The sequence below is a fragment of the Arvicanthis niloticus genome, chromosome 11 (assembly GCF_011762505.2).
Source record: "Arvicanthis niloticus isolate mArvNil1 chromosome 11, mArvNil1.pat.X, whole genome shotgun sequence".
Classification (NCBI taxonomy): domain Eukaryota; kingdom Metazoa; phylum Chordata; class Mammalia; order Rodentia; family Muridae; genus Arvicanthis; species Arvicanthis niloticus.
This window is the reverse complement of record NC_047668.1, coordinates 37,629,039-37,643,259: the sequence shown is the minus strand read 5'-3', so window position 1 is coordinate 37,643,259 and position 14,221 is coordinate 37,629,039. Positions and strand designations below refer to the sequence as shown.

The 14,221-nt window shown below is 47.5% G+C and overlaps 2 protein-coding genes across 5 annotated transcripts in view; both read right to left on the bottom strand.

Annotated features, from left to right (window-relative positions):
• Window positions 1-9,505, bottom strand: part of Dcdc2c (doublecortin domain containing 2C) — a 67,210-nt gene extending 57,705 nt beyond the window's left edge. For 2 of the 4 annotated variants that reach the window (XM_076942050.1, XM_034514471.2), the window contains exons 1-2: window positions 9,129-9,505; window positions 4,815-4,866 (exon numbers count right to left, since the gene is read on the bottom strand). In XM_076942050.1, coding sequence (XP_076798165.1) covers window positions 4,815-4,866; window positions 9,129-9,415 — 339 coding nt within the window. In that variant the 5' untranslated portion in view covers window positions 9,416-9,505. The remainder of the gene's footprint in view (window positions 1-4,814; window positions 4,867-9,128) is intronic. The other 2 variants (XM_076942049.1, XM_034514473.2) reach the window with 2 other exon arrangements.
• A 939-nt stretch (window positions 9,506-10,444) lies between these two features.
• Allc (allantoicase) overlaps window positions 10,445-14,221 on the bottom strand; it is a 32,065-nt gene continuing 28,288 nt past the window's right edge. Inside the window, exons 11-12 of the mRNA XM_034514503.2 lie at window positions 12,426-12,550; window positions 10,445-10,918 (exon numbers count right to left, since the gene is read on the bottom strand). Of these exons, the coding sequence (XP_034370394.1) occupies window positions 10,709-10,918; window positions 12,426-12,550 (335 nt within the window). The 3' untranslated portion in view covers window positions 10,445-10,708. The remainder of the gene's footprint in view (window positions 10,919-12,425; window positions 12,551-14,221) is intronic.

The window sequence follows — 14,221 nt, the reverse complement described above, 5'->3', positions numbered from 1 at the left end:
GAGCCAGGTCAGATTCCAGCTCTAGCAGGCAGAGATGAGTTACCTTCCCAAGTAGCAGTTTGCTAATTCTTACAGTGGAGATGACAGATCTCACAGAATTCTTATAATTAAATCAGTGTTTTATAAAAGGCACTATCATACTGTAATAAGCACTTCAGATTAATATGAAAGTCCCTAACGTGCACAGGGGAGGAGAGGTGAGTCCATTTAGACATCTCAGTCTTATTTTGGTCCTAGGAGAATTACTGACCACCCTCACATATGTCCAATGCAGATCTCTTTGTAAAAGATGACAACAGCAAGATCTATTTGTGCAACATTGAAGGTGAGAGGCCCTTGACCTCTTCCCATGCCTGGGATCCTCTGTTAGCTCTCAGAGCCATATCTGGGGCCCTGGTCCCTTGTCCCTCAACCATTCCCAGCCACTCTGTCCACACCTAGTTCTCCCTAACTCATCTCTTGCTGCCCCAACCGTGTGTGTGTGTGTGTGTGTGTGTGTGTGTGTCTGTGTGTCTGTGTGTCTGTGTGTGTGTCTGTGTGTGTGTCTGTGTGTGTCTGTGTATGTGTCTGTGTGTCTGTGTGTGTTCTGCTCAAGTATGCAGGTGTATATGTGCATACATGTGGAAGCAGGTGGTCAACCTCGGGACCACCCCCTATGATTGGATTTTTAAAGTAGGGTCTCTTTCTGGGACCTGGAGCTCATCAATTAATAAGTCACAGACTGGCTAGCCAGCAAGCCTCAGGGATCTTCCTGTCTCCGTTAAGGAGGTGGAAAGTGTACAAAAGCCAAAAGTCAAAGAACATTGCTGCAAAATAATATCTTCCAGATAAAGACATTCCATTTATAAATGGTAGCTGTGGTTGCCAGAATATAAACTGCACAAGATATGCTCAGGCCAGCATAGAGAAGGGAGGGCCCCGTTTGTCTCTGCCTGAGTCTCATGGGGGGTGGGGGTGGGGGGAACAAGTCCTAGGCATAAAACACCATTGACCACCAAGCCAGGCATCAAGCTAGAACAACAAAGGACTATCGTCTGTTCTGCCCCTGACTAATATAAGAATCTCACTAGCAACAAGGTGTCTCTTGGCCCATTGCCAGAGGGATGCTGTTTGTTTGAGACAGAATCTCACTCTGTATCCCTGGTTGACTTGGAACTCTCAGATATCCACCTGCCTCTGTCTCCAAGAATTTGAGGTATGTACCATCAGACCCAATAATCCCCCGTTTGTTTGTTTGTTTGTTTGTTTGTTTAACATGGGTGCTAGGATTAGCCTCAGCCTGGCAAGCACTTTACTGACAGAACTAACTCCACAAATTCAACCCCTTCTTCACAGCAAGCAGAGACAGGGACTCTGTCACTACCCACCTCATTCTTTGCACTCCAGCTGGCCTTCAGGGATTTTGCCCTGTCTCTCTCTACCCTTGTTTGGTTTGAGATTTGGTTTTTTTAGAATTTTTTATCATTGGGTTATTTCACACACACACACACACACACACGTAACATACTTTTTATTTATTTAATATATTTACATCATAGCTACCTCCCATGTAGTCCTCCCAACTTCTCCCAATTACCCCAACACTCCTGTCCTAACTTTATATCTTTAAATAATCTACTGAATCCAACTGGTGCTGGGCAACAACTGCATATCTCCTTAACTAGGGGAGAAGCCCCTCGCTTCTCTATATTGAAGTGCTGACTGGCTTGATCTTGTGCAAGTCTTGTGCTTCCAACCACAGATGCTGAGAGCTCATGAGTGTAGTGGTCTTATTATGTCCAGAAGTCACTACTTTGTGGCCGTGTTCTCTGGTCTCTGGTTCTCAGGAGTCGGGAGTGTGATAGTGATTCCCGTTTAGGGCTCTGAGCTCCCCACAGACATTTACCGTCTGCACTTTGACCAGTAGTCTCTGTGTTAGCAGCCATTGACTGCGTAAAGAGGCTTTTGTGGTGATGTGTGTGACAGCTGGACTGGCCTGGTTATATAAAGCCGAGTATTGAGAAGACAGCATGCAATGGCTCAGGCTTCATAGTGCTTGTGCTTTTCTTGTTCCATGGCTTACACCATCCTGTCATGTATGATCCTTCTTGGGCTAGAAAGTCCTCCAACAGAATGACCCTAGTGCTGACCAGTGAGCAGCCTCCAAGGGGCTATGGTAACTACCTATCAAGTTGAATGGACAGTGGATGAGGGAAAGGGACCAGGACCAGTAGACAGCTCTACCATTGGGCAACTGATCCAGAGTAAGGGGAAGCCAGTGATGTCTCCAGAAAGCGTGCATGCATTCACTGTTGCTCTGTTGCGTGTTGCCTATACAATGCTGTATACCTGCATGCTACACTGGGAAAACTCAATGTCATGAATGTCAGCAATGGGCATGCATTTACAGACCCGGTCTGAAAATAAATAAAACAACAGAGACTATGCTCTGAGAAATTCTACTGGGGGTAGACACCCCAGCAATGGCTTTCTGCGGGATGGCATACAACAATGGAAACAGTGAGCTAATTGCTTTCTGATGTGTGGATGACTCATTAGCCCCATAGCACCTGACTAATTAAATAACTGCAGCTATGAAGTATACATTCTGGATTCTTGTCCCCAGTACTCCATGCAATCACGTCCTAGGAGGAGTGTAACAGACGCGGCCACTGTCTGACAGAGAAGACGGTCTCGCTCACACTTGCCAGATCCCACGAGTCCTACACATCACTCACCTTGCCTGAGGCTGGCATACCCAATGGGCTATAGACCGACTGCCCAAGGTAGGAAAACTAAGCCTATCTAAAGTATGGAAGCCTAAGGGTGGCCACGGACTATTTCTCACATGTGGCAACTGCAGTCTACCAGCTAGCTCCACGTCCAGCTTCCACCTTCAGAGTACTGGAATTACAGTGCCAAAGCATTACTGGTAGCTCTAATTCCAGGTTTCTTTCATTCTAAGCAAGTTTTCTGCCAACTGAGCATTATCATTTAGTCCTCTTGTTTCATTTGTAGAGAAGAAAGGCCATCTCCAGGCCCCCGGCACCACGCACTACGGTGCACATACAAACATGCAAGCAAAGCATCCATATGCATAAAATAAGTAAACAAATCTTTAAAGGAGTATACTCGAAAATCACTTTGTATATTAAATCTGCAATTCTACGCAATCAAACTGCTTCTTTCTTTCCCAGAAGACCACATAGAGTTGTCTCACAGGGTCAGCCACCCTGAAGCGGTGAGGTCTAGAAACTGAGACAGGTCAAAACTCACTTGTAACATGCCGTCTCCTGGGACTAGGGGGCAACTCTTGGAAGACATTGGTTTTTGCAGCCCTGTCCCTGACTTTTCATGGTACTGTGGACTCCTGGGGTGCAGACAGACAAATATGGCTGAGGTTCATGTAGAGTCCATCTGTGTGAGCTTTCAGTGTTCATCTTTTGGGACATGTTGCAATTCTTTTACATTAAAAATGACAAGGCATGGAACTGCGGAGATGGCTCAGTCGGTAAAGCGTTTACCATGCAACTGTGAGGATCTGAGTTTGAACCCCTGGAACCCACAGAAAAGCTGGATGCGGTAGCATGCACAGCTGTAACCCCAGCGCTCCTGCAGGCATATGGGACGCAGAGACAAGAAAATCCCTAGAATCCTTAAAGCCAGCCAGCCAGGCTCACACAGAGGCTAAGAGACCTTACCTCAAACAAGGTGGAAGGCAAGAACACTGGAGGTTGTCAGATACTCTCTACACATGTGCCATCACATATGCCACGGCATGCACATGGCCCCACTAACACATACAAACACACACACACAGAGACAATTTTTTAATGGTGAGTTGTATGGGGAGCCTATTTAATGTGCTTTGTATAGTTCCCTCTGGGAGGCTAGGAAGCAGGAGTACACTGATCAGCCTAGTTGTGCCCACAGAGGCGTCTTCACCACCAAGGAGCTGAAGCCTCTCTTTTCAGCAACACATATGCTAAGGGACACACACATACACACACACCCCACACCACCAACTACAACAACAATGTTCTTGGAGGAAATTCACCCTCCTGAACCTCTTCAATTATGCTAAAAGGGGTGGAGAGGATAGCAAATGAGACCCAGCCATTCCCGGTTTGGCGATAATTCCCTCGCTGCCAGGCTCTAAGGAAGACCATTGTGAAAAGAGTAAGTGGGGCCGGGGGAGGAAGAAACTGATAACCTTTAGGGGAACAGCAAGGCTAGAGGGGATTGGAGGGGGTTCAACCCAGGTTTGAGCAGAGGGGTATTCACTGTGATTACCCAGCCGTTTCCCTATGTCATTCAGTCAAATGCTTGATTAGCAACAGTGCAGATCATAGCAGCCTCTGTGCCAGCCTGAGAGAAGCGAGTCAAGTCTTCAGATACAAGTAGAAGCAAGCAAGCTGCCACACTAGAGGAAGCATTGATGTGACCAGCAATGGTCTAAAGCACTTTCCACATCAGCCTGCCCTCAGACCTGGAAACTCCCACTGGTCCCTCTTTAAAATGCTGTCACTAACAAAAACTCAGAGAAGCTATCGACAGTCACCAAGCCAGCACAGAAGTAGATCCCTGGGTAAGGGATAGTATACCCTGCAGGGAAAGAGAAGGGGTATAAAAGAGGTTCCCCCAAATAGACACCTCCTCATACAACAGGAGGGGGGGTAGGGGAACGCAAATTAGAACAGGCATACTAAAACAGGAAACAGGAAATGGGAAATCCAGTAAAGCCAGATGGTGGTTCATGGAAAGCTTAAAGAGTTAATAAACCCTGTTCCCAAAGTGGCCTAATTCAGTCTTATTAGTTAGTCTCAAACACTTACTTCCTTCAACTTTCTCATCTTTGAAGGTTTTCTGGGAACTATATGAATATAGCTGAAAAAAAAAAAAAGAAATTATAGTTAGAAAGACAATGTTCATGCTGACCCATGTACCCTCCACCCAGTGGCGCCAACGTCAGCAATGAAGCAGACAACCCCACAAAGCAGAAATGAATCCACATCAGCATGCGATGGCAGTGTGACGTGGGACACCTCCAGCTGTGTTAACTGACCTCGCCCTGTGAAACTCTCTCCAGTGAGATGACTCTTCCTCATATGAATGTACTCATTAGCATGACTTAAAAATAATGATCTAAGGATGGAGAGATGGTGTGGTAGTTAAGAGCACTGACTACCCTTCCAGAGGAGCCAGGTTCAGTTCTCAGGACCCACATGGTTGCTCACAACCATCTGTAGCTCCAGTTCCACCAGATCCAAGAGCCCTGTTCTGGTCTTTGCAGGCACCTGGCACGCACATGGTATACAGATAAAATGCAGGCAAAACATGCATATACATTTTTAAGAGTAAATAAATTCTTTTTTAATATTTTAAAGAAAAATAATTACCTAATTCATTAGACTTCTCACTTTCTGGTGAAGGGAGTAATGCTTAGTTAGTCAGGTGGGTAGTTAAGCTGGTTGGTTGGTGTGGTTTGAGGTTATTTTGAGATAGTCTGCCTCAGTAGTTCAGGCTTGTCACATTCACACCACTGGTTCCCAAGGACCGGGATTACTAGCACACAAGCACGGTCGTCATCTCTACTCATCAAGGGGCAAACTCAGAGCAGGTAACAATACTGCTGCAGAGTGGACATCCTCACGTACCACCCATTCTTGAGTGTAACCCTGAAGCTGAAGACCTGTCTCTGGTCCTAACAAGTGACTGTTTAAGGTAACCATTTCAAACAGGATCCTGGGCTCATTAATGTTCCTCCTTGTTTTAGTTAGGGTTACCATTGTTGTGATGAAGCACCATGACAAAAATGAAGTTGAGGAAGAAAGGGCTTATTTCACTCACAGTTCCATATAACAGTTCATCATCAAAAGCACTAAGGGCAGGAACTCAAGCAGGACAGGAACCTGGAGGCAGGTGCTGATGCAGAGGCCATAGAGGGATGCTGCTTACTGGCTTGCTCAGCCTGCTTTCTTATAGAATCCAGGACCAACAGTCCAGGGATGGCTCTACCCACAATGGGCTGGACCCTCCATCCTCGATCACTAAGAAAAGGCCCCACAGGTTTGCCTGCAGCCGGATTTCACAGAGGAGGCATTTTTCTCAGCTGAGGCTCCCTCCTCTCTGATGATTCTAGTTTGTGTCAAGTTGACATAAAACTAGCTAGCACAATTGAACCTTTGTCAACTTGACACACAAACACATCCCTTTTTAATTAGAACGTCTTTCTCATTTATCCCTGTTAATATTAATATCACAATATAAAACACAAAGAACTTCAAAAATCCCACGGTCTTTACAACTTCAATCACATTAAAAGTGCAGTCTCTTTAGAACAGTCAATGTCTTTTAAAAATCCAAACTATGTTTTAAAAATTCAAACTGTGGGCTCCTGTAAAAAAAAATCAAAATTAAATTCAATACTTTCTCACTTCAAGAGGGAAGAACCAGGGCACAGTCACAAGCAGATCAAAGCAAAACCAAACTTCAACAGTATAAATCACTCGATGACCAATGTCTGGGATTCACTCTTGGTCTTATGACTCCTCCAAAGGGCCTGGGTCACATCTCAGGGTCCGTCCTCTCCAACACCCATACCTTGTCTTTTAGGCTCAGGCAGGCTCCAGTTCACTACAGCTTCTGATGTTCTTGGCAATCATCTGATGATAGTAGTATTTCCAAAACTGCTGCGGTCTGAGTAGTATCAATCATCCCAATAAAGCAAAGATTTTGCTTCAGTGCTTCTGGTCTAACCAAAACCACCAACTCTCAATTCAAAATAGCAAGCGGCCCTGATAGAGTCTTTAAGTGACTCTCAGACATCCCTCTGGAACTTCACAGGGCAGGCCTCCATCATCTGCACTGCTCTCAACATCATCTTCAAGCTTTCACAGAACAGTTCACTAAGCTTTGCACACTCAAAGCCTTTTCTTGTCCCAAGTTCCAAAATCCTCCCACAATCCTTCTAAAAGCACATGTCGTGGTCTGTCACAGCAATATCCCATCCCATTACCAATCTATCTTAGTTAGGATTACTGTTACTGTGATGAAACACCACTGCAGGCCAGCACAGAGCAGAAGCCGGACTCTGAAATGAGAACCCTACACTCATTCACAGGGCTTCAGAGATGTTCTCATTTTCCCAGAACTTTTGATCCTTGGGACTTTCAAAGTGCCTTCTATGTTCCCACAGAATAAAGCACATTTTAAAATGGTAATACAGAGTAGCTGAAGATTCATATCTTAAGGCTCCTTCTTTGTTTTAAAAGATAAAACTCGTTATGAATTTTTTATTGTTGCCAATCTTTATAGTTTTAACCACATGCAGAGAGGGGTTAACTTAGAGTTGGAAAAAAAGAAATATGCATTCCTCAGAGTCAAGTCACAAAGCCTGACCCCCACAGGCAAGAAGGATCTCCACAAGGAAGCAACTGGGGAACCACAGATATGGTCACCAACAGGTTGATACATCCTTCCTTGTCTAGGGCAGACAGTACCTCAGTCCTTCTGGTGACTGTTTGTATTTATGTTTAGTGTGTGTGTCTATACATGAGTGCCTGCGTGCATGTATGTTTGTGTACCATATGCATGCCCCATGTCCTCAGAGGCCAGAATTGGAGTTATAGGTAGTTGTGAGCCACCATGTAAGTTCTGGGAAATGAACCAGGGTCCTCTGCAAGAGCAACCATTCTTAACCTCTGAACCAGCTCTCCAGTTCCTAAACCCTCCTCTTTTTTTTTTTAAGCAAACAAGAAGCTGGGTGTGGTGGTCTACACCTTTAATCCCAAGATTCAGGAGTCAGAGCCAGGCTATGAGTTCAAGGCCAGACAGGTCTAAAAAGCAAGTTCCAGAACAGCTAGCTGTTACACAGAGAAACTCAGTCTCAGAAAAAACCTAAGCAATTAATTAATTAATTTTACTTAAATAATTTAAACTTTAATTAATTTAATTTCCATTGAATTAAATAGTTTGATTAATTAATTTTAAAAAGAAAGAAAAGGTAAAGGCCGTGCTTTCCTCTTTGAAACTTGTGTGGACCAGGCAACGCTCCACCCATGGCTGCCCATCCTAGGATTCTGCCCCTCACCTCATCCATCCACAGACGTGTCCATCACCCTTCCTAGGAGTCTCATACACTCCATTTTTCCAAGCTGGGGGCTGGGTGGTTACTGAGTAACTTCCCTGGTGTTTCCAGAGGGAGAGGAAGATGTAAAGTGATCCTGGGTGCAGGCACTTTGAAGGAGGACATTTACGTAGCCCCTCTGTGGTGCTGTAAGATGGGCTTCCACCAGCCTTCTTTACTTAGGAGAGCGTGAACTCTGAGCGCAGACCTTGTTTGCTCCAAGTTCCTCAGGAGGGGATGCCTGGATTCAGTCCCACTCAGAGAAGGTCCCTGCTCTCTCACCCGACCTTAACTGCATCTCTCCCATCTCGCCTTGCCTTGGCCCGTCACACCCTCTCCTCACCCCTAGCCTTCACATGAATGGCAAGACTGGAGAGAAGGACGGATGCTGTGAAAGGCCCCAGATTTGACTTAAACAGCACGTTCACAACTGTGTCTCTCAGCAACCTGCTCTGTGAAGAAAGACCTTTCACCCATGGGGGAGAAACCCCAGGACTGCTAGCAGCACTTACAACTGTTTGCTAGCGACACAATTAGAATCGTATTATCTGGTGAACACTAATTTTAACTGCTCAGTGGCTCAGCAGTTACAGAACGTAAGGCACCTTACCCTTGCCAGTGGAGAAGCCTTTCCTAGTTTTATTCAGCAGACAGGAGCCCAATTTCACATGTCATTAACTGAGAGGTGAAGAAAACGAAGCCTAAATGCTTCTCTGTGTTGAACTCACCTGCAAATCCCATGCATCTATTTCATAGCAATAAAAGTGCCTGGATTATGCAAACGAATCTGTACCCACCCCCCCACTTGCCGCTCCCTTGGTTTCTCTGTGTGTGGCCTAGAGACAATTGGCTCCTGCTGCCAGATGCCCTGCATGAGGCCCCAAGTGGAGTTTGCTGGCTCCTGAGAGTAGGGTGAGGTCCTGGGTGAGGTGTGCAGTGTGCAGAGGGCTAAGTGGGGGGGCGGGAGGGGGGTGCTACTGCATTGGCCTGGGTAGAAAGAGATCTCAGAGGCTGCACTTACTCCAGCTTCTTGAAGCGCTCCCGGCCTGCAGCCACGTACTTGCCACCGGTCTGCAGCGCGTCCAGTCTGAGCACCTGGTGGCCCTGCGTGGGCGTGTAGAGCCGCCGCACACCGAAGGGCACCTCCACTTGCTCGGTCAGCTGCTCCAGCAGAGCCTCGAAGTTGGCTACGCGACGCCGGGAGAATACGAACTTGCGGCCCACATAAAACTGGTCCCCATTGCGGTACACCAAGATGGTCTTGGCCGGCGTGGTGTCCACCAGCGCATAGGGCCCGCGCGTGCCCATGGCCACTGCTCGCTCGCCTCGGGACACGCAGAACTGTGCAAGGAGGCGCCCAGCACTCCCACGGGCTCCCTCGGGCTGCGGGCCACAGGCGGGACTGGGCTGCTTGGCTAATGGGTCCTGAGCCTGCAGCACACGCTGACGTCCAGAGGCGATTGTGACTGGGCGGGCAGGAGAGGGGCGACAGAGCCAGGGAGGACAGGGGTGACTGACCAGAAACATGAAGGATGCAGAGAGGGTTCTGAGTGCAGACATGTGAGAACAGAGAAACAGGTTGGGAACAGCAGGAAACCCAGAGTTGAGTGGCCTGAAACGGAGAACCCCTCACCCCCACCCCCACCCCGACAAGTGATCTGGGAGGCCTGTGAAACAGAACCAGGGCTAGGAAGGTGCAGAAAGAGCTCAGGCAGGTGAATGGCCACAAAGAGAAAAGGGAAAGCCCAGTGAGGTGGCACTTGCCACTAATTCCAGTATTGGGGAGGCAGGACCCATTAGCCAAGCAGCCCAGTCCTGCCTGTGGCCCGCAGCCCGAGGGAGCCCGTGGGAGCGCTGGGCGCCTCCTTGCACAGTTCTGCGTGTCCCGAGGCGAGCGAGCAGTGGCCATGGGGGGACAGCAAGCACCAGAGAGGTAAAATGATAGAGCTCAGGGAAGAGGAGAAAGGGACAAGGAGGTGCTGGGCCGAGAGTACCCACCCTGACCTCCCAGCATGCTACTGCCTTCCACTGTAGAGAAAAGGAGCAGAGCCATCTGACCTCTGATACTGGGGGTCGCTGGACACATATCACCTTCTAAGCCTCTATGTCTTACCTTCACCCCACATTTAGCTAAGACACTGGCTCAGCACCACATGGAGTTATGTAGGGGACTGTGTGCTATGGCCACTAGTGCCCAGCATTCCAAATGTGACATTTTAAGGAGGGGACCTTCGGTGAAGTCATTCCTCATTCAGGATAAAGACAAGCCAATTGTTTCTTGAATGGGTAATTCTAGAAATACTTTCCCTAAAGTTTTAATGTGCTTAAACAAGATCTCAAAGCCATAGGTTAAGCATTTATTATCTGTTGACTCTACAAACAAATGGTGCAGAAAACTGATACTACTATCAATGTAGTGTTTTTCCAAAAAGTTCTTCTTCTGGAGGCTATCCCACCATGTATAGCTATGGTCAGTTTTTAAGATACCAACCAGGTGGCAACAGGAGACCAAGACCAGTTTGTGGGGTGATCATTTTATTGGAACCACCAGGTGTTCGAAACACTGAAGATAGTGGGCGTGTACTACAATGGATGAGCTCTCTAAAGGTTCGCCCTGAAGCCCGCTTTGAGAGAGAACCTCAGCATGGGCTTCTCCCGGAGGGGCCGCAGCAAACAGATGGAACTAGGGAAGCCCTTGAGCCGAAGGCGGCTCACACCGCCATCGGGGGCAATGGTAATCCTGGCATGAGTGATGACATCCTGAAGCTCCAGGGTCAGGCTGTTCAACAAGTGATTTTGGTCGGGAATTAGCTGGGGAAAAAGAGGCAGATGCAAGGTCCTTGTGGAAGGGTTTCATGGGATTCCCCCAGGCTTGGTCTTAGGGAGCTTTAAGAAATGCTTCTCAGTAATAATCTGGCCTGACAGAAATCGACTAATGAGGACAGGGCACCCACATGAGAATGACATGTATGTTCAAGTGTATTTCTTAGCAAGCAGATGAATTAATCAAGTGGAAGAGGAGGCAAGCTGCTGTCTTCGTGGTTACATAGAACCTCATCCCACCATGGTGACCACTTTGCTGGTCCAAGACACTCTAACACATATGAGGGGATCTGTCCTATATATGGGCACAGCATGACAACTGACACCCTTCTAATAAGTTAAATATACTATAGAAACACGTGTCTGTGTATGTATTCTTAGCACATTCTTAGCATTATGGGTTTTTGTTTTGTTTTAGCAAAATGTGATTGTAAGGCATGCAAAAGTCACAGAGTCCACCGTCTTCTGTGGAAAACACAGCTGTGGCTTTTTACAGTATATTAATTTTACTGTTAAACTGAGCAAAGGCTTATGGGAAAGTGAATCTGAAGAGCTATGATTCCAGCTCCTTGGGAGGCAGAGGCAGGAGGATTACAAGTTCAAGGCTGGCCTGTGAAACTCATCAAGACCCTGTCTCTAAAAGTAAAAAGGAGCTAGGGGTGCAGCTCAGTGGTAAGGAGATGGTATGTGGAGGTGGAGCCCAGTAATAGGGAGATGTGCAAGGGTGCAGCTCAGTGGTAGGGAGATGTGCAGGAGTGCAGCTCAGTGGGAGGGAGATGTGCAGGGGTGCAGCTCAGTGGGAGGGAGATGTGCAGGGGTGAGCTCAGTGGTAGGGAGATGTGCAGGGGTGCAGCTCAGTGGGAGGGAGATGTGCAGGGGTGCAGCTCAGTGGGAGGGAGATGTGCAGGGGTGCAGCTCAGTGGGAGGGAGATGTGCAGGGGTGCAGCTCAGTGGGAGGGAGATGTGCAGGGGTGAGCTCAGTGGGAGGGAGATGTGCAGGGGTGCAGCTCAGTGGGAGGGAGATGTGCAGGGGTGAGCTCAGTGGGAGGGAGATGTGCAGGGGTGCAGCTCAGTGGTAGGGAGATGTGCAGGGGTGCAGCTCAGTGGGAGGGAGATGTGCAGGGGTGCAGCTCAGTGGGAGGGAGATGTGCAGGGGTGGAGCTCAGTGGTAGGGAGATGTGCAGGGGTGGAGCTCAGTGGTAGGGAGATGTGCAGGAGTGCAGCTCAGTGGGAGGGAGATGTGCAGGGGTGCACCTCAGTGGGAGGGAGGTGTGCAGAGGTGGAGCTCAGTGGAAGGGAGATTGTAGGGGTACAGCTCAGTGGTAGGGAGATGTGCAGGGGTGCAACTCAGTGGTAGGGAGATGTGCAGGGGTGCAGCTCAGTGGGAGGGAGATGTGCATGGGTGCAGCTCAGTGGGAGGGAGATGCATAGCATGTGCAAGATCCCAGGTTCCTCCACAGACTGAGGGTCAGTCCTCAAACTGCACCCCACAGACCTTGGTGACTGGAAGCAATGACTTCCACTTATGGGCAGGAAGATTCCACTTCTGCCTGATCATGTCTTCCTCTTCCAGTGTAGTCAGGATGCACCCATCCACTTTGCAGCTGTCTGGAGAATTGCCTGTTGGAGGACATAGAAATGTGGACACGGTTTCCTTCAGCATACCTCAGCTTCTAGGATACAAGTAATTCAATCAGATGGGTCCTAGAGATAAGCTGGGAAGATAGCTCAGTGGGAGAGCACTTGCTCGATGTGTATGGGACCCTAGGTTGGAGTCCCAGAACCGCAAAACAAGAACAACAGCTAAAATCAAGAACAATTCCAAATTCTTTCTAAAGAAAAAAGTGTAGCGAAGGAGAAAGGAAGGAATGAGGTTGGACTGCCTTGTGGAGTCCAGGAATGTGTGCAGTTCAGATGAATGAGAAGCAGCCAGCCATGTGTTGGCAGGATGTACTTGATAAACATCACAGACCGTAAACTAAATCTCTTACTTACTGCCACATAGCATCTGAAATCATCACTGACTGGGACACAATGTCATTTTATAGTGTGACAATAAAAAGAAATCCTGGGGCTGGAGAGGTGGCCCAGCAATTAAGAGTGCTTCATGCTCTTCCAGAGCACCTGAATTCAGCTTCCAAGACATACATTACGTGGCTCACAATGCCTTTAGCTCTAGCTCCAGGGGATCTAACCCCCAGTCTGGTCACCATGGTTACCTGCACAGTCGCACCTCCTATACATAAAAATAAATAAAGTTTTTAAGATATATAAAGATATTTAAAATATATAAAATGTGAGTACACTGTCGCTGTCTTCAGACACGCCAGAAGGGGGCATCAGATCCCATTACAGATGGTTGTGAGCCACCATGTGGTTGCTGGGAATTGAACTCAGAACCTCTGGAAGAGCAGTCCTTAATTGGTGAGCCATCTCTCCAGCCCAAAAATAAATAAATAATTTTTAATGTGAGGACAAAGATAAGAAAAAGAAGGGTGGTTGTAATTGTAAGGTACACTAGTGGGTACTGAGCCCAAATCAAACATTCTACACACAGGGTGTGTCTTTAGGTGAAAGAATACAGTTTTGAGTCTCTCTTCTCTTTGGAACATCATTCTTTCGTATGCAATGGCCAGAGGCCCTAGGAGAAGGGTCACATGCTCCTATGAGCAGTACTCTAAGATGAAGATTCTGAACCCTGGCAGAAGCCCCTCACTGCCTGCATGCACCATCTGTGGTTCATCTCTTGGGAGAGTAGTCTTGAAGGTGGGTTATTTGTGATCCCAGAATGCAGGGTGAACATTAAAGCCGCCCTATTGGTCTCTGACGTGTGCATATGTGTATCCACTAAGCTATGTAGCCTTGATCCAACTGAATATAACTTATTGTATTACTGATACCATGGATATTGTCATGTTCTCTCCTTCCTGCATCCTACAAGAGGTCCCAAGGGTTCGGCAGCTTATATTCATGACCTATTGGGAGCACAAGTTACCAGGTTTTACTGCTGTGCCTTTGACTAAACTACCTCAAGAGGAAAAAAAAAAAAAAAAAAAAAAAAGCAGGTTATCCTATTCCATCATGAAGAGAACTGTGCAGTAAAGATGCTATTAAACTTCAAGCATTCACAAATGAGCTGGCATGTCACCTACCCCTCAGGATAAGCTTGTCAGCCTCTCAGATCAGTGAGAAGATCAGTACAATCTCACATAAGGTCTTTCCACATGATGCCAACCTTGGATCCCCATGCAACTGCATGTGCATGCACTCGTGCATGCACACACACACACA